Here is an 18,776-nt window from a genome sequence, read left to right on the forward strand (position 1 = left end):
CATGCCTGATTATGTAAGGTGAAACATTTCTACAATGTATTTAATAACACCTAACTGTAAACAAAAAATGTTTCTGCAAATAAAAATCTTGTATCTTGTATCTTGTTAATTTATAATATTAGTATAGATTTTTCATCGGTCTTTTCATGACCTAGGTTGACTTGGACGCACCTTGGCGGCACGGCGCTGGTCGAAGAGTGTGATTATGCGGCGTTGTGATCCCATTGTTCGCAATACATTGCGTGCTCAAAAATCACAACATTACTATTACATCAGTAACCCCGTCTCTTTAGAGACAAGAGGTATACTTGTGATTTCAAGTAACCTATTAAAAAGTTTAGTTAGTGTGTCCCTTACACTCTGTAGGTAGGTATATTATTTCCTTTATTACATTTTGTCAAACGTACGATCCAAATGCCTATTGCTAAAGCTTTTTAAATTCCCCCTAAACAGACGACAGAATAAGAAATATATTGAGGTATAAAAATAAATGCGGTAATCAACAATTCAACATTAGAAACTTTGGTCCAAATTGAAGAAAACAAAACTTTTTATAATAATATTTTATCCGTCTCATTTTGAACACAATTTAAAATTACAAGATATGGTATATTTTCGATAAGCCTTAGGTATCTATAATATGTATAGCAAATAGCAATTTTATGTTGTTACGAATTTTTTAAGGTAAATATTTTAACAAAGAAAGATCTTCTAAAAATACTCTAATTATTTTGTTTGTCGTAGTTCAGCTGACAGTGACTAAAGGAGTCGTATTATATTATAGGACGAGTGACGTTAAAATTTTAAAACATCTATAAATATATAGGTAAATCGATAATGAAATAGAATTCACAGACTTCAAAGTCTGAAACTTTTCGAATAATTTAAATAACGCTCAACAAAACTAATTTCTACAAAAACGATAGATAGTCGTATATTATTTTTTACATGTTGCTGTGCCAGAATGGGGTTGCTGATGGAATAGGTACCTGTAAATACAAAAAAAAATTAATACATTTACCTTAAATAACTTGATAGTAAAAGTTATGTATTTTAAAACATGTTAAACGTCGATATTCAGAGTTTAGCTAGGTATTCATAAATTTTATCATATTTTATGAGAAAATTCAGATTTTCCTGCTGAATTTCTAGTTCTAAAAGTTTTCTTTTAAAAGGGAGAAATTTTCCTCTCCCGATTTCCAATCTGGAATAATTAGTGAAAGTAAAGTTTTCCCTTTTGAAAAAAAAAATGCCTTTGGAAGGAAAAATCAGAAGACACAGTGTACCTAACCAAATTAAACTTTAGAATTTTACACTTTTTATTATATTTTATATTATAAGTAGGTATAGAAAGTAAGCCGTAGGGGGTAATGATTGTAAGGTTATTTTTAAAAATTGATTTGAGTTGTCAAAAATAATATAAAATTATTAATTTATCTAATGCAGGTAGTTTGATAAAATCGATATTTCGCTCATTCGATGTCATACAATCTGTTACTAGGAGGCCAACAAGATTGAACTTGCATAAATACGGGTGTTTTGAAGGTTTTAGTTGAGTCTCCTTCCGAGATTCGGGGCGATATCGCATATTTTCGGTATTTGGATTGTGAACTGAATAATTAGATGTTGTGATAGCAATCACGCTCTAATTAAATTATTTATTTTGGCATTAGTTTGTTTAGATTAAAACTCTCGGATAACCTTACACATTAAACTTGTGTTTTTTGTGTTGGTAAATGAGAGGACATTCCAATAATTCCATAAAAATAATTAAATAATACCTGCTTTTCTGAGTGACGCCAATATGATATTTACGACGATATACTTTAGTTTTGGTTTATGCTGATCAAAGGGCCAACATTTTCTTACCAAAGTAACGGCTGACTACATATTAATATATTATGCACAATAAATACATGTTAAATACCCTGTTTTGGCTTCAGTTTCAGATTCATAATTAAATTAAGTAGGTACCTATCTTAAAAATATGAATTACTGTTTACGAACCTCGGCTTCAATCCTCCATAATGATGTTTACAGACCTAGAAAATATAAGAAATCTATTAATATGTAAAAAAAATATTTGTATAGACAGTTCATAATGCATTTTAAAGAAAAGGGATTTCTGTAACTTTAAAATTCAGTTAGTGGAAAATTTTCTAGACAGAGGTTGTTTGGAGATAGTGACATGGGCATATTTTGAATAATCCATAGAGATAACAAGGTCAGAGGATATTACAAGGTGGTCCCATAATGACTTTGCCTAATGTAGTTATATGCGACAGGTTGTGACATATTATGCTGCATCGTATTGTAGGTTGTACCTACAACTGCAAAATGCATTAAGTCAGAAGAAAGTTTGCAGTAGGAACATTATAAAAGAAAAGCGTACCGGACAAAACGTCTTAATTTTTATGATAATTAATTATATAAAAATATTTAGAAAGGCTGCAGTTCTAGGGTTTGGCTTTATTAATATCGGGCACAGATATAAAGGGGTAGATTGATTCCGCATCAATGATATCGATCATTCCCCAATCCCCGCATAGTCTGGACAGGACCCCGTCTGATTAATTACATTTTCTTTTCCTTTTGAAGCTGGACTTGAGGGATACCTAACAATTTTCAAGCGACAAAAAATTGCAAGCGGCCGCCTTAAATCATTTTGAAGACAAAGATTCTGCAAATAATATAGAGGTTTCTGCTTTGTAAGAAATATACGTGTTAAAATTAAAAAGGAGACTATTAAAAATAGTATCATGTCGTTTTCTTTACTAATTTATATTAAAGTTAGGCCAGGCCATTATGGGACCATCCACGTATTTTGTATCTAGGATTTTATAGGAATAAGCTACTAGAGCTTATTCGGGGTAAGCATCTTATAGTTGGATTATATAATTTGTTTTAAAGCAATTTATTGACTATCAATTATTTATAGGTAAGTATGTCTACAATAAGTTTTAAATAGCAGCATTAGACACAAGATAACACAATTGCAATACAAAGCTCAGAATTTTTTGAGTCGATTTAAATTTGCAACTTTGATCCTTTACGTGACTTCAGAATAGATAAGTCTTTCCATCAAAAATGTGCGAGAATGTTTAGCGAGAAATTGTGTGAAAACCATCCATAAGATTTTCCATGTTTTGCTTTCATAGTAAGTAGAGTCATTAGACCCAGCGAAGGATAAATCATAGAAGCGTTCCGTACGCTTCAAGACGCACGGAAGACTGTCATGGCAGGTGGTGTACTTTACTGCATCGCACGCGTCTTCTTGAAACTGCCTCTGAACCGGCCATTCACGGCAGCATCGCGGCGTTTGGTTGCATAGCACAGTTCGTACGAACCAATCATGAGCCTGTTGTGATTTACGCTAATTTGACTGGTTGAAAATGTACGTGTTTTCATCTACTGTCGAATGACAATTAGAAATGTGTTTTCTATGTTTTATCCTTTGTTGAGTGAACACTTTCTCCCTTATAACTTTAGCATTAAGCTCATCAAAAAGCTATTATATTGCTGGAAAGCTGATTAAAATTAAGCTTTTATATTGCTGGGGTTCATACACATCCTCGCTACTCATCCTCGCAATTTTTTTTGTAGAAAGTCAGCCTAATAATCCTTTAGTATAAAGTTGCACCTAATAAAATGTTGCAATCAAATTGCAAATATAAATCAAGACTCACAGTTTCAGGTATTTTTAAAGAGACAGCATAAAGTTTCAGAGACACACGAGTTCACGAAGATACGAGTACAATAGACAGATAAAGCTAACACTTAGGGCGAATACACAGGGTTAACGGAAATTGGGGAAATACTGCAACTAATCATAACCGCATTGATAAAAGTTCTAGTCTCTCGAATTGACGAAAACTATTTTAAAAGTAGTTTATTCGTAGCACGCTCCAAACAAACGTAGTTTGGTTTTCATTTGAATATTAATCAATCAAACTCAATGAAATTTTATAGAACAAATTAGAAATTAATATTTGTGTCTGTGGTTTTGCAGATTTCTGTAAAAATTTGAAGGTAGTTTTTAAGTTACAGTTTCAAAGGTTTGTGTAACTTTGAAACTACATATTTTTACGCAAACCTGGCAAATTAGTACAGTTACGATTGGTTTCTAGAACGTGCCTACATTTAATTGAGTTTGATTAGTTGAGATTGAAATGAGAACTTAAACTACGTTATATGAAAAGCGCCGGGAAGCGCGCTAGGAAAACTTTACTTTTTTTAATTTTTTATTTACAGGCTTTAAAAAGTTGTTAGTTGCAATATTTTCGCAACTACCGTTGAGCTGTATGATGATTAGAACATGGCAAAGTAATTGAACCGAAAAGAAAGACAAGGTGCTGAAAAATATTAGATGGAAAATCTTAAAGAAAATGCTGGCCTGGCTCGTATTTTCATCAAACTATAGCCATGTTCCCTTTCATCAAGCCTTTTCAACAACGACACTGCCCACTTACCAAAGAGATTATTATCAAATAGTAATAACGAAATAACAACATACTTTATATCACTATTAATTATTATATTATAACAAGTAACTTCTAAATTAAACTTCGGTTACCGAAACTTGTTCACACAAAGTTGGCTGAAAATATGAGAGAAAATAATGGCATGATTAGTCTAAAAACTTATCAAATGTAGAAAAAAATTAGCGACATCCTCTAAGGTGCATAATTTTATATTTTTTCAGTGGTGCTACTTACCAATGATTAAAGCCAAAATGATGATTCCAATGACAGCTGCAATTATCATCATCTGCAAAAATATACATTCTACTGTTACTTTGTTTTTATTAAACCAACTTTTTTTATACCCACTAACAATACATGTGTGTAATTTTTAAAAACATATCAAAAATTTCCCAACCGGCAGGATTCGAACCAGCGCGGCGTCTTCTGGGCTCGGGCCCGACGCTCCGACCGCTAAGCCAAGGCCACAGTTAAAATTATTTCAAAATTTCCTTAAAGTGTAGGTAAAAACACTATTATAAAAATTTACATGTGTGCTTAGCACGTACTTCGTCTTAACAACAATAGTTGTTATGACTACGTTAGTAGCGCCCAAATTAGGACCAAGGCCCATATTGGGCGCCAAATATTTATTACCATCCGAAAACATGAATAAAATTGAAAAATGCCTATTTCATTCTTATTCATGTTGAATAGTATTTCGTATTAATAGAAAAAAGTAAACCCAGTAAAATACCTTTAGGTTTTGCAACCAGAATTTGCTTTTAAGTTTTCCGGCTTGCTGTTCAAATTGCGACGCACCTTGCTGTAACGCATCTGAAATATGTAAAGAAATGATTTCGATCATTATGAAGCGATAGATTTACTTTGCTAACCTATTGAAAAAAAATACTGAGCTTTTATTTAAAAGGTGAAGTTCAAATAAAAAGTTTAAAATCTTTCAGGGGCCACACTACGCACCGTTTAAAGTAATCATGTTTCAATATTGTTTTGACAATTTCATACAAGTTTTATATGAAAATGTCAAAACAATATTAAAATAGCGATGGTAGTAAGGCCCAAGGACTTTAAATAGTAGGTATAATTTTAACTGTCATCCTCATAATAATCATTCTTCTTCTTTTCTTGCTTGGTAGCTTTTTGTAGTGCCAGACCGGCACAATAGACTTCGCCAGTGTCGAGTAGCTTGAGTTATCAACCTATAGACACCCACTGTTAGACATAGGTCTCTTGTAAGGATTTCCACACGCCACGGTCTTGCGCCGCCTGAATCCAGCGGCTCCAAACGACGCGTTAGTTGTCGTCTCTACCTAGTGAGGGGTCTTCCAACACCGCGCTTTCCGGTACCAGGTCACAATTCTAGCACCTTAACAGGGCTCTCTCCGTCACTCGTTTCATACAATCGTAGTTCCAATTTTATTTGAATATTAAGCAACCAAAGTCCATGAAATTTTGCAGACATATTCTAGAAACTAATATCTGTGTCTGTGGTGTTTTAGATTTTTCTAAAAATATGTAGTTTTAAAATTACAGGGGCTCAAAGATTTGTATGAAAATTTTTAAGACCGCGTAACTTTGAAACCGAATATTTTAACAAAAATCTGGAAAACCACAGACATAGATATTAGTTTCTAGAATATGTCTGCAAAATTTCATGGACTTTAGTTGCTTAATATTCAAATGAAATTGGAACTACGATTGTATGAAACGAGTGACGGAGAGAGCCCTCTTAAGACACCAACGTCTGTCGGTTTTATACGAGTGCGTGTTGCCAAAGATAACATATCGATCCGAGACATGGTCGCTAATTATGGGCCTTATAAGAAAGCTCAAAGCCACTCAACGGACGATTTTAATTGTAATTAAGTTTAAGTATAGGTTGCTTTTAATCGTCTTTCAAAACGTTCTCAAGAAATAAAATTCTCAAAGGGAAGACATAGATTGACATAATATAGAAGCGTCGGTCGTACCTGCCCTATCGTCGAGTTCTGAGAGCTTTTGATCTCTCTCCAATACCTTCTCCACGTTTGTTTTCATTATGTCGACAACCTGGGGAAGGTTAAATTTCAATATCAGAGATTCTTCGTGTAAGTGTAATATTGTATCTACCTTTTCTAAAATCAATGGTATTTACGATATACATGGTTAGTTTTCAACTACCTGCAATATATTGGGAGGTGGTACCTATTTATGAAATAAAGAAACATATTGTCTCATCACTTTTTACTGCACAAGTGTAAATTAAAAATTTATAACACCCCCGACAAGTGAAGGTTACAGTAACTAGAAAAGAGCTGATAACTTTCAAACGGCTGAACCGATTTTTTTGGATTATAGCTAAGAACACTCTCGATCAAGCCACCTTTCAAACAAAAAAAACTAAATAAAATCGGTTTATTAGTTTAGGAGCTACGATGCCACAGACAGATACACAGATACACACGTCAAACTTATAACACCCCTCTTTTTGGGTCGGGGGTTAAAAATTCAAGATCGCACTGCTATTTATTATTAACTTATGACCGCTGCGATAACAATTTAACAATTAAATTCAGCTTTAGTGTCATTCGATGAAATTAGTATAATTAAAACAAAACACAGGGGATGCCACAGGGATACTGAGGGCTAAAGTAAACAAAGCTTAGACTAAGCTTAGTTTGAGTGACGTTGCGTTTTCATTAAATTGGGATTTTTTGGGAACTTTTCTAATCATGTTATTTGAAAACTGCAATAAGATTTACTAACGTAGGTAAGTAATGTGTTTTTTTGTATTGTTGCAGGTGTTTGAAAAGTAACCCTGTAGGTACATTCATACCAAAGCCTCAATATCAAGTTACAAGTGTTTGTTGTCCCCAAATGATTTTCCTTGAGCACTCAACAAATCGTTTGAAGAAACTGGATTACGTATTTTTGCCCCTCGAAAATTCTCACCCTAGCTTGGGAGGGGAGGAAAGTGTGCTTGGGACGTCGTTATTTTGTATAATGACGACAAATATCTATGGAGAACCTTTGTGGTACCTAACTGGCAATATAAAGGCAAAAGGAAATATGTCGGATATTAGAAATGTTTGCGTATAAAGCCGATAATCATCATCATCATTGTTATGATCGCTGGCTCACTATTGGGCACGGGTCTTCTCTCAAAATAAAAAAGATTTAGGCCATAGTCTACCACGCTGACCTAATGCGGATTAGCAGGCTTCACAGACCTTTGAGGACATTATGGAGAACTATCAGTACTATATCAGTACTATATATCAGAACTATCAGTATCATTATGGAGAACTAGGTAGGTATGCAGGTTTCCTCACGATGTTTTCCTTCACAATTAAAGCAAGTGAGCCCGAGATCAAATCCCCGACCACTAGCCACTAGCCACTAACTACTAGTTACCACTAAGCTCTCACTGGAGAACCCTTGTGGTAAAAGGTAAAAGGAAATACGCCGGATATTAGCAACGTTCGCGTAATAAGCCGATAAAGGGCCCTACAGATTGCCAATCAGACGATTGGGTATGGAAAACTTCCGAGAGGGTTGAATAGAACATAGCGAACACCAACCACGCGACTACAATGTCTAGGTTTTTTTAAAAACAAAATTAAAAAATCTTACAAAACCCCAAACCGATATGGGTTAGAAACATCGATGTAGAAAGGTACATGACAGTTGATCTACAATACTATTTTTAACCATTGAACTATATTACTAGCGTAACCTCAATGTTTTTAACCCCCGACGCAAAAAGAGGGGTGTTATAAGTTTGACGTGTGTATCTGTGTGTCTGTGTATCTGTGTGTCTGTGTATCTGTGTATCTGTGTATCTGTCTGTGGTATCGTAGCGCCTAAACGAATGAACCGATTTTAATTTAGTTTTTTTTGTTTGAAAGGTGGCTTGATCGAGAGTGTTCTTAGCTATAATCTAAAAATATTGGTTCAGCCGTTTAAGAGTTATCAGCTCTTTTCTAGTTTTCTTGTAGAAAAGAAGGTTAGATAACCGTTAGGTTCATAATATTATGTCAATAGACAAATGTCAAGCTGTCAAGATGGACGTTGCCTAAATACATAATTATTTATTTGAAAATGATGTTTTGGAAAACTCAAATACTTTGGATCGTCGGGGGTGTTATAAATTTTTAATTTACACTTGTTTCAAATAATTACCTACATAAATAAATCTAAATATACAAAAGGAAGAGGTGATTGATTGACTGACTGACGGACCTATCAAAGCACAGCTCAAACTTTCAGTCAGTATAAGTTATACTTACTGCTAAAAGTTACTTACTTCATCCACTTGCGCTTGCGTCTGCTGTAAGCGACGCTGCGCTGCGATTTGTTGTGGTGTTTTGGGCCCTCCCACCGGCATGTCATCGCTGGTGGGCGCCAATCCTCCTTCCGCCGCCCTGGGAACAGTTATAACACATTAAGCATTATTGCAAACTGTAATAACCTAGTGTTTAGGATTTCCGCCTTCTAATCGGAGGTCGGGGGTTCGATCCTTTTCGGAGTTATATGTCGGAGTTAAATATCACTTGCTCTAACGGTGAAGGAAAACATCGTGAAGAAACCTGCATGCCTGAGAGTTATCCATAATGTTCTCAAAGGTGTGTGAAGTCTGCCAATCCGAACTCGGCCAGCATGGTAGACTCTGGCCAAAACCTTTCCATTTTGAGAGGAGACCCGTGCTCTGTAGTGAGCCGGCAATGGGTTGATCATGATGATGAGTCATTATTCTATACCTAGTGATTAACCCTGGATATTTGTGTTGGATGGTTATAATGAATTTCCTGCTTGTTCTTGTCTGTAGAAAGTGCATTTCGAACATAGGCAGTGGTAGAAAGATGCATTAAACACTTGAAAAGTGCCTACTTTTGTTTTTTTTTTTACTATTATTTAGATTTTATAATTGTTTATTTTTAGATTTAATATAAGTAGATATAAGATTCATTGAAATTCCATGCAATTCAGCTCAGAGGATCACCGCGCCTTTGCAGTACAAGTCTATTATTTATTAGAACTACGAAATAGCGGTGGTCGTCTCGGCCGAAATGCATGGAAAACTCAGTAAGTTAAGTTTTAGGTAAATATTTAGGTTTTAAAGTTTAATTTATTAGTATTTATGTTTCATCTATGTTCGTTCTATGTACTGTGTTTGCGCCTAGCTTATAGTCCCGAATAAAAGTATATTTATTTATTTATTTATTTACTTGTAAAAAGTTAGAATAAAAATTGGCAGTCAGTGGGAAGTTGGCGATTGCCGACAGAAATGAAAACATTAAACTTTGAAAGGTCAGTCTGAGCCAGGCAGTTTTATGGTTTTACCTATCCCACAATCGCCAAACGTGACTTTTTAACTAAAGAAGTTATCACTTCCAAAATCTTTTTATAATATTTCAATCATATACCAACAGAATCCTTTGATAGGTAGGTATAAAGTATTTTCAGTGCTCTATAAACGGTGACTCATGTACCTAGCTGTTAGTATTTTTTTTTTAATTCTTGTGATCTAATTTAGTGTTAAAATGTCGAAGCGAGCTGATGCTCAGACATTTTCTTATTATTTTAAAAAGGTCAAACGGAGTTTTTTGTGTTTATAACTTGTTCTAACTAAACAAGCGACGCTTTCCAAGAGCCATTTTCTTGATTCAACTTCTATTATGATTTTTACATAAAATCCAGACGTCTGGCGTCTGATATTAGAATTATGATGGCTTCTGTTAGATAGTAGTGTTGGTAAGTATTTGTCAAGTTAGGTAACTAAGTTACCGGATCTATTAATAAAAAACATTAAGTATACTATATTATCATGATTCAAATACAAAATTTATAGAATAGAAACGAGCATAAGTATAAAAATCCTATATTAAATCTTAATATGTAGGTACCTATTACCTAGATATATAATAATATTCTCGTTTTTGAAGTTGGTTAAAAGTGTACAAAATTATTACTTTTTATACCTATTAAACATCGACTAAAATACATCTAGCCAAGTTTTTTCAAAAGATTTTTCTTACCTATTTAGGTGGAATAAAAGATATATCTTTTATTTTAAATTCAGTATTCAACACGAACAAGGCCACAGCGAAAATGCAGACATTTAACTTAGAAGAGATATTGTGGATTGTGGAGTATTGTTACGCTGTCTATGAGTACCTTTAAAAAATTCCATTTGTATTCGTACACCCGTTTGATTTGGTACACAACCTACTCGTACAAATAGGTGGCGCGCGAATCGTATTGAAACCGTTCGAAACGAATGCCGGGCATTAGGCAAAGAGTATGTAATCACTACGGTATTAGCTATGTTACGCAGGCATAGTCAGGCCGCAACGCTAGACGTGCCTGCTAACCGTTCCCACAGTCGCCGAGGAATCTGACGCGGCAAAATTGAAGATCACCGTGGCGAGGACTGGGCACGGAACACATCACAATTAGCTTTAGAAGCCTCCACCACAAATCGGCGGAGCAATTAGGATTATTTTATGTAATAATTAGTTTGTAATATGTAAATCTTTAGTAATAAAATTAGGATAAGGAACTGCTGTTTCCTTTCGCACCCCCTGCAGCCGCCCTAATGTAACTGCTATGTCGTGTCTGATTGATATAAATATAATCATTAATAAGTACTGTGTATTTTTTATACCTACGTAAAATTTGAGGTAAAATAATTTGGCCTCAACGAACGCTCTTCTCCCGTTTGCACTTTCAACTAAAGGGCTCTTAAGTTATAAATAAGGGGACGCGCATGACCTGGCAACGGACCAAGTGATGCTTTGCTTCAAACAACTAGGTGGAACAGACCAAATTCATGAAAAAGGTAAAATCTACGTACCTACAAAATGAATGGGGATATAATGCCTAGGTCAAAAATGAATTACTTCTTATAGTATGCTCTCAAAGAACAACAGAAAGTTTACATAAAGTAGTAAAGTGTGCCTACTGCCTCGTGCCTACCTATACATTTTATTAAGCCTGACTTTAGCAGATAATACCTATATCTGTAGTATCTGTACTGAAAAACCAAAACCCGCATGAATACGACCGGCTTTTGACCTGTATCTAGTTCAGATCTTATCAGTGATGCGTCCTTGCTAATGTTATCATTACCTAATGTTATCGTTACGTATGATGTAGAAAACATAAAGCTTAAAAGTGTAGAAAAACAGCGAAGCTGTAGGACGACTTTAAAGAGTCTCAATAGCTCAATGGTTGAGAAGCGGACTGAATTCCGAAAGGTCGGCGGTTCAAACCCCACCCGTTGCACTATTGTCGTACCTACTCCTAACACAGCTTTGCGCTCAGTTGGAGGGGAAAGGGGAATATTAGGCATGGCTAATAATCTTTACAAAAAAAAACTACAAATTCAACTAAATCTTTAGTAAAGCTACTCTCAGCCTTTAGCTGGATATGTACGTAAGTTTCATGTTAAACGATAGAGAATATCTAACGACAAAATATGTTTTTTTTTTCTTTTAAAAATAAAGCTAGTAAAAGGTTAATGTAACAAATTATATTATTTTAAAATACCACTTCAACTTTCTTGCAGTTTCTCGGGATATTGACAAAGATAGCATAGCAGGTTTGTGCCAATGTTAAAAAATAGAGTCATTTTACTTTTCAGTGCGAGCAATTATTTTATGGCACCGAAAAGCGCAGCGTTGGAACATCCCTATAAGGTGGACAGACGACATCAAAACGAGAGCGAACCATTTTGCGAAACCTTATAGGTTCGAGTACGTAAATCAAGAAGCGGGCTTAAATTCAAAATAGCCTTGGTATTTAACAAGCCTTTGAATCGTCAAAGATATTCATTCAAAGACTCAATATCAGTGGATTGAATCTATCGTTCCGTCTTGTTATATAGTACCCTTGAGCTTTTACTTCAATTGGATTCACAATCACAAGGGAAATGTTTTCACAAGTATTTTAGACAACTTCCTTGGCGAAGTAGTGATCGAACCCGGGAACTCCCATATTTTACCTATAAAATCACAGCGTGTTATAAAATATAGGAGATCCCGGGTCCAATTCCCGATAGGGGCAATTTGAGAATTTATCACACTATCTATCGTGTGTGTGTGTGAGTGAATTTATGTTTGTTACTCCTTCACGCAAAAACTTCTAAACGGATTTGGCTGATATTTGAAATGGAGATAGATAATATCCTGGATTAGCACAAAGCACTATTTTTTATCCCGGAAAATCAAAGAGTTCCCATGGGATTTCAAAAAACCCAAATCCACGCGGGCGAAGTCGCGGGCATCGGCTAGTAATTTCTAAATTGTCTTTAGTCTAGTCCGGTGGGAGGCTACGGCTGTAGCTAGTTACCAACCTACTTGCATATACTATGCGATTTAGCGTTCCGGTACGTTGCCACGTAGAAACCGATAAGAGGTATGGATGTTAAAAACCGCCACACCTCTTCCAAGTTACTTATCGCAAAAGACGACCGCGCGTTATACAATTGTACTCCATCCATCCATCCATCCATCAGCCTGTATGCGTCCACTGCTGGACATAGGCCTTTCCAAGAGCGCGCCACCAAACACGGTCCTCCGCCTTCTTCAGGTCATCGGTCCAATACAATAGTACTATTATAATATTATTCTGTGGCGTTAGTAAGTAAACCCTTTTTTAATTTTAACCGGTGTTTAAAATACTTGTTTAAAAGCCAATGCCAATCCTGGTACCAACCTATAATTTAATAAAAAGCCGCGTTGTAAAAGCGACTGTTAATTATTTAGATTGCGTGTGGAAATGGTCTTTGTCGACCCCTAAGTGCAGTTTTTTCCACGAAATAACGCAGTATGTGAGTTAACTGTATAATACTATGGAAGGTCAAGACACGAAGCACCACATCGACATTTCTTTTAACCAGAGTGTACTAGGGTGAGGGATCGGTTGATCCAATTTCTTTTTTTCTCTCTCGTCTGGCTTTACAAAGATTAGCCAATGTCAAGTTTGTAGTTATTTGTAACAAGTTAGTTAAACTATACAAGTATGGACCCCGTCTGTGCCGGCGCTTGCCGACATACGCACGGCACCCCCTTAGAGCGCTTTTCAGTCAGTTTTAACAAAAAAACACTCCAAAAAGGCAGAGCACGCCAGCCAGCTAACACCAACACAGACGAAGTCCCGGTTGATCCTTAATCGACAATTTGATAAAATTAGGCTATGGTGACGTAAAATCAAAGAGAAATAGGGCTACTTTAGGGCTACCTGCTTCAAAATCAGGTACTAACATTTGACGCCTGCTAGTGACGTCGAAGCTTCGTCGTTTTTAGGGTTCCGTACCTCAAAAGGCAAACGGAACCCTTAGGATAGGATCACTTTGTTGTCTGTCTGTCTGTCTGTCTGTCTGTCCGTCCATCCGTCGTGTCTGTCAAGAAAACTATAGGGTACTTCCCGTTGACCTAGAATCATGTAATTAGGCAGGTAGGTAGGTCTTATAGCACATGTAAAGGAATAAATCCGAAAACCGTGAATTTGTGGTTCCATCATTAAAAAAAAATTAAAATGTATTTAAATTTTCAAAGTAAGATAACTATACGAAGGGTATCATATGAAAGGGCTTTATCTGTATATTCTAAATATATTTTTGTTTATTTTTATGCGTAATGGTTTTTGATTTATCGAGCAGAATGTCGCAAAAATACCCGAGTACGGAACCCTCGGTGCTACGGAACTTTTTAAAGGTAAAACATCCATTGAGATGGCAGGGGTTCTAACCCGCACCTCATTCGGTCTACTCGCCAACTACCAAATTTGTAAAAAGCTTTAGGTAATTCTTAGTGTAAGCAACTTTGTTGCAATAGGAAGCTACTAAATAACAAATAATTATTTCTGAAAAGACAGTGAAATAAAATCCGTGATAATATTGATATCACGTGATTGTATTGATTGGTTGATCGGATTTTCAGAAATAGTGATTTCCGAAAATCCGATCAACCAATCCTACAAATTCAATTAATTACAAGAGTTTGACAAATGTTTTGGTTAGGCTAGCCAAATTAGATGCTTCCATGCTTCCAGTAGCCTGGCAATCAATCAATGTGCTACAATCGATACAACGTCACAGGTCAAAGACCTAGATGTAGGCACACGAGGCTGTGGCTAGCTGAAAATACATTAACCAATGTTTATGTTAGGTCTGGTGTTGACGAAAATCGATGCTATTATGAAATTGTAATAGTCTATTTATTTATTAGTAAGTAACATCACGTTAAAATCATCACTACTAGACCGATTCGATGGGACTTTCAGGAACAAACAAACAGAAATAAATACTCCTACCTGAATCAAACCGATTTATAAAAGGAAAAACTCGAGTAAAACTGTACTCTGGTTTGAATTCGAGGCCAAAGGATAGGAAAGGCTGGTTTCAGTGACAAGTGATTTTTTAACCCCCGACCCAAAAAGAGGGGTGTTGTAAGTTTGACGTGTGTATCTGAATATCTGTCTGTAGCATTGTAGCTCTTAAACTAATGAACCGTTTTTAATTTAGTTTTTTTTATTTGAAAAGTGGCTTGATCGAGAGTGTTCTTAGCTATAATCCAAGAAAATCTGTTCAGCCGTTTGAAAGTTATCAGCTCTTTTGTAGTTACTGTAACCTTCACTTGTCGGGGGTGTTATAAATTTTTTCGATTGAATATATATTCGGTAGACGTAGCAACCATTCTTTGAATCAAAAATAACGTAGGCTACGATCAGAAATAACATTGTTGATTGATATTACCATACCTATATTAAAATTGAAATTAATTATAATAGCTAACAAATTTAAATCGTAAGTTAATAATGAAAAATATATTTTTGCTGTATTACATAAAACGGATATACTTCCACTAACTTAATTACTTACTGTAGCTTGAACGTAATATACCGTGAGTTTCAATTGTTATAAAGCAAAGTGTCTTTTAAATATAAATTATTGCATGTCATATAAGTAACAATATTATAATATGGGATAGGTAGGTAATCTTATCAATAAATTTGTGAATATGGAACTGTTATTTCCAATCCATTACTTACATTTTTCCACTTGATTTGCTCAGCTACAAAGATGGAGAAAATCCGTAACTCGCCGAACGCGTGTACCAAAAAACGTTCACAGATAATTTTACAATATTCATTCACTGAAAAATTTCTTCCCGATCTATGCACCTTCACTGCCCAGCACCAAATGAATGTGTTTTATGAATGGGATGCTCACTAGATTTCCCTACAAGTACATCGACCAATAGTCTATTTATAGTCACGCCTTTTCACTCCTTTAAAAGTCCTTCCCAATACCAAATTTTACTGTAAACACTCCCAAATGATGTCACGTTAACAAATTAAGGAAATCGCCGGAGAATAATGGGAAAATGCGCGATATTTAAGAAAATACAGATTGAAGTGAAAACCTTCCGTGACAAGGCTTCCCGATTTGCATGGAAGAGGGCGCGCCTGTATTTTCCATAATAGGTCCGAATGGTCTAAAAATACGATTATAAAATACACGCGAAATTCTACTCTACGTTGAAAGAACTTAGGTTCTAATTCTGTTGAAGCAACAAATAGCATGTCTGTATGTAGTTATGTGTTTTCAGGTATGTGTGAGTGGAAAATTCTGCGCATGCGTATTAGAATGGGTGGTCGGGAACAAAAATCAATTCGGGTATGTGGGTGTTACGTAATGGTAGAGACAAGTTTGCGTTGACGATTGTCCTATCCTATACTCTAATTGGGGTTAATCCCATTTAATACATTCTTGTAAAAGAGTATTTTCTTTGGATTAATGGAAAACGCTTTCAGCGGAGTAGGGGCTTTGTCCTGGAAATAAGGGTTCAATTAGATAAGCCTGCGAGTTGCGATAGGTAGACGAGGAACGTGGGACGGGTCAAGAGTAATGTATTGACAAAAATTTCCATTGAACTTTCTCATGTTACTGTTACGAGTAGGTTATGGAAAGTTCGGAAATTCCAATAGAAGTTCCTAGTCTATTCTTATTCCGTTTTCATGGATGTAAAGGTAGGCACAATATGAAAATGTTTTTTTTGTAGTTTTAAAGATACCGTAGTTTAGTAAGTTTTAAGGGCATCAGATACAGGCTTATTATAATGACCTCTCTTTCTGAATCCCATGATAATATACATTATGGAACTTCAAGCTTCAACAAAAAGGGCAAATCTGAGTGGTACAACGCTGCAGCATGTGATATGTATTGTAGTATGCATCACAGGGTAAATAGTATGTTACTTGTACACCTCCCCCCCCCCACTACTCAAGAAGTAGGAAAAGCTATCAAAACACACCATTAACACACACAAATATTTTCGAACACAACGTGAGATTATAGCAAATTAAGCTTGTAGTTCCTTGTACAAACACATTCAGATAATTGTGGCAATACTTCAAATTGAGATCGACCCCGGGACTTTCTTGCACGGCTAGTATCACACCACTTCGCCAAAAAGACTTTAAGTCATAATATCAAGGGTGTAGACTGTAGGTGTTATCACTACCCAGAAAATTGGCTTGTGATCTTTCACCTTTGCGGTATATTAAAAGGTGAATCTATTCACGGGAAAGTAACAGTTTAAAAACCATTTTTATTATAATTTACAAGGCCTGATGCCACAAAAAAATAAAATTAGAGTTTTTTAAAGGGTAAAAAGAAAAGGATAAAATAAACTAAGTAGAACAAAATTTATCGTTCTCGCAGAAAGTTCTAAGTGAGTCATATAATCTGGAGTAGGATAGAAATCGTAAGTCGTGAGCTTGTCGTTTCGCAGACGTCTAGTGAAACATCAGTGCGCGTTATGTTTTCAAACTCAATGAAATTTTGTTCGAAAACAGTGGTTTTCCAAACTTAGGATCGAACCCCCGACCTCCCGTGAGGGAGGCGGATGTCTTAACCTAATCTGTCAGGTATAGGTAGGTACGATCTTTTAATTCAAGTATTTAATCAAGCAAATAGCTTGATAAGGCATACGAGACCCTACGGATATCCAATAAAGATGTCGGCTCGGTGTAATAAAGTCCGTTATGGAAGCCAATAAACTTTACCATGGTGGATCGTTAACATGGTGAAAAATGCATAAAAACAGGAGCGTCGGGATTATATTATGTACCCACCAAAGCCCTGTTGTTAGAACGTGTAAAATATGCTATACAAAAGAAATAATTAATACTTAGAACATTTTTAATGGAAGAAGATACGTACAACGAAAGGCTACCGTTGTTAACTCGACAGTTGACATCAACCTTCTTTACCTCGACAGTCGACATCGACCTTCATTACCTTGACCGTCGACATTGACCATCGTTACCTTGACCGTCGACATCGACCATCGTTACCTCGACCGTCGACATCGACCATCGTTACCTCAACAGTCGACATTGCCCAGCGTTACCTCGACCATCGACATCGACCATCATTACCTCGACCGTCGACATCGACCATCGTTACCTCAACAGTCGACATTGCCCAGCGTTACCTCGACCATCGACATCGACCATCATTACCTCGACCGTCGACATTGACCATCGTAATCTCGACAGTCGACATCGACCATCGTTAACTCGACAGTCAATATCGACCTTCATTACCTCGCTAGTCAACTTAAATAGGTTTTCGTTAACTTTATGGCTTGATTGCAGGGTGACGTCTCGTAACATTTTAGTTAGAAATGATTTTAAAAAGGCCGTTCAAAATTTGTTCGCTGGCAAAGTTAGTAACTGAACGGAGCGGAAATCTGGCAAACCACAGACACAGATATTAGTTTCTAAAGCATATTATTTACATATTTTCTAAAGTTTGGTTGATATTATTCAAATAAGAACATACATACATACCTATATGGATGAGCTGGGGAGTGCGCTAGGGAACCTTCTTTTTTAAAAGCGTTGCTAGTGTATTATTTTAATAAATACCTAATCAGTTTACTTTTCTTTCCAGTGTCACTATTAATTCCATACCCCACAGCTTACCATTTCATTTGGGTAATTTGTTTAATTTCTTTCCGAGAATGCCGCTTTGTTGCCTCTATTAAATCATAACGGAAAACATAAACGTGAAAAGTGCACTCGTTTTAGTTTCATTGAATAAATTTTCCGTTGAAACCTTGAACACAGTTTTTCTTTCTGAATTTAAAATTTAATAAATTTTATGAAAAAATGAAAAATCTTCGGTTAATTTGAGTTTCTTTTCAAATATTTTCCAGTTAGTGCTAGGTGGGCATACGCGTTGACTTATGTTTTCAAGAAATCATAGATTTTTCCGGAATGGGTAGATAAACAGACAGACGA

The 18,776-nt window shown here is 35.8% G+C and overlaps 1 protein-coding gene across 2 annotated transcripts; it reads right to left on the reverse strand.

Moving 5' to 3' along the window:
* Positions 1–566: 566 nt before the first annotated feature.
* On the reverse strand, positions 567–15,933 carry LOC123876812 (vesicle-associated membrane protein 2-like). Of its 2 annotated transcripts, XR_006798428.1 has the most exons (8): positions 15,516–15,933; positions 8,767–8,884; positions 6,452–6,530; positions 5,218–5,297; positions 4,716–4,767; positions 4,470–4,597; positions 2,008–2,042; positions 567–989 (listed from the first exon to the last, which is right to left on the reverse strand). XR_006798428.1 is itself a non-coding variant. In XM_045923180.1 (7 exons), coding segments are annotated over exons 1-6 (339 nt in total). In that variant the 5' UTR covers positions 15,518–15,933; the 3' UTR covers positions 567–989; positions 2,008–2,034. The 2 variants fall into 2 exon arrangements, 1 of the variants encoding a protein (XP_045779136.1); XM_045923180.1 differs by lacking the exon at positions 4,470–4,597.
* Between the last annotated feature and the right edge of the window lie 2,843 nt (positions 15,934–18,776).

The sequence above is a fragment of the Maniola jurtina genome, chromosome 22 (genome assembly GCF_905333055.1).
Source record: "Maniola jurtina chromosome 22, ilManJurt1.1, whole genome shotgun sequence".
NCBI lineage: Eukaryota > Metazoa > Arthropoda > Insecta > Lepidoptera > Nymphalidae > Maniola > Maniola jurtina.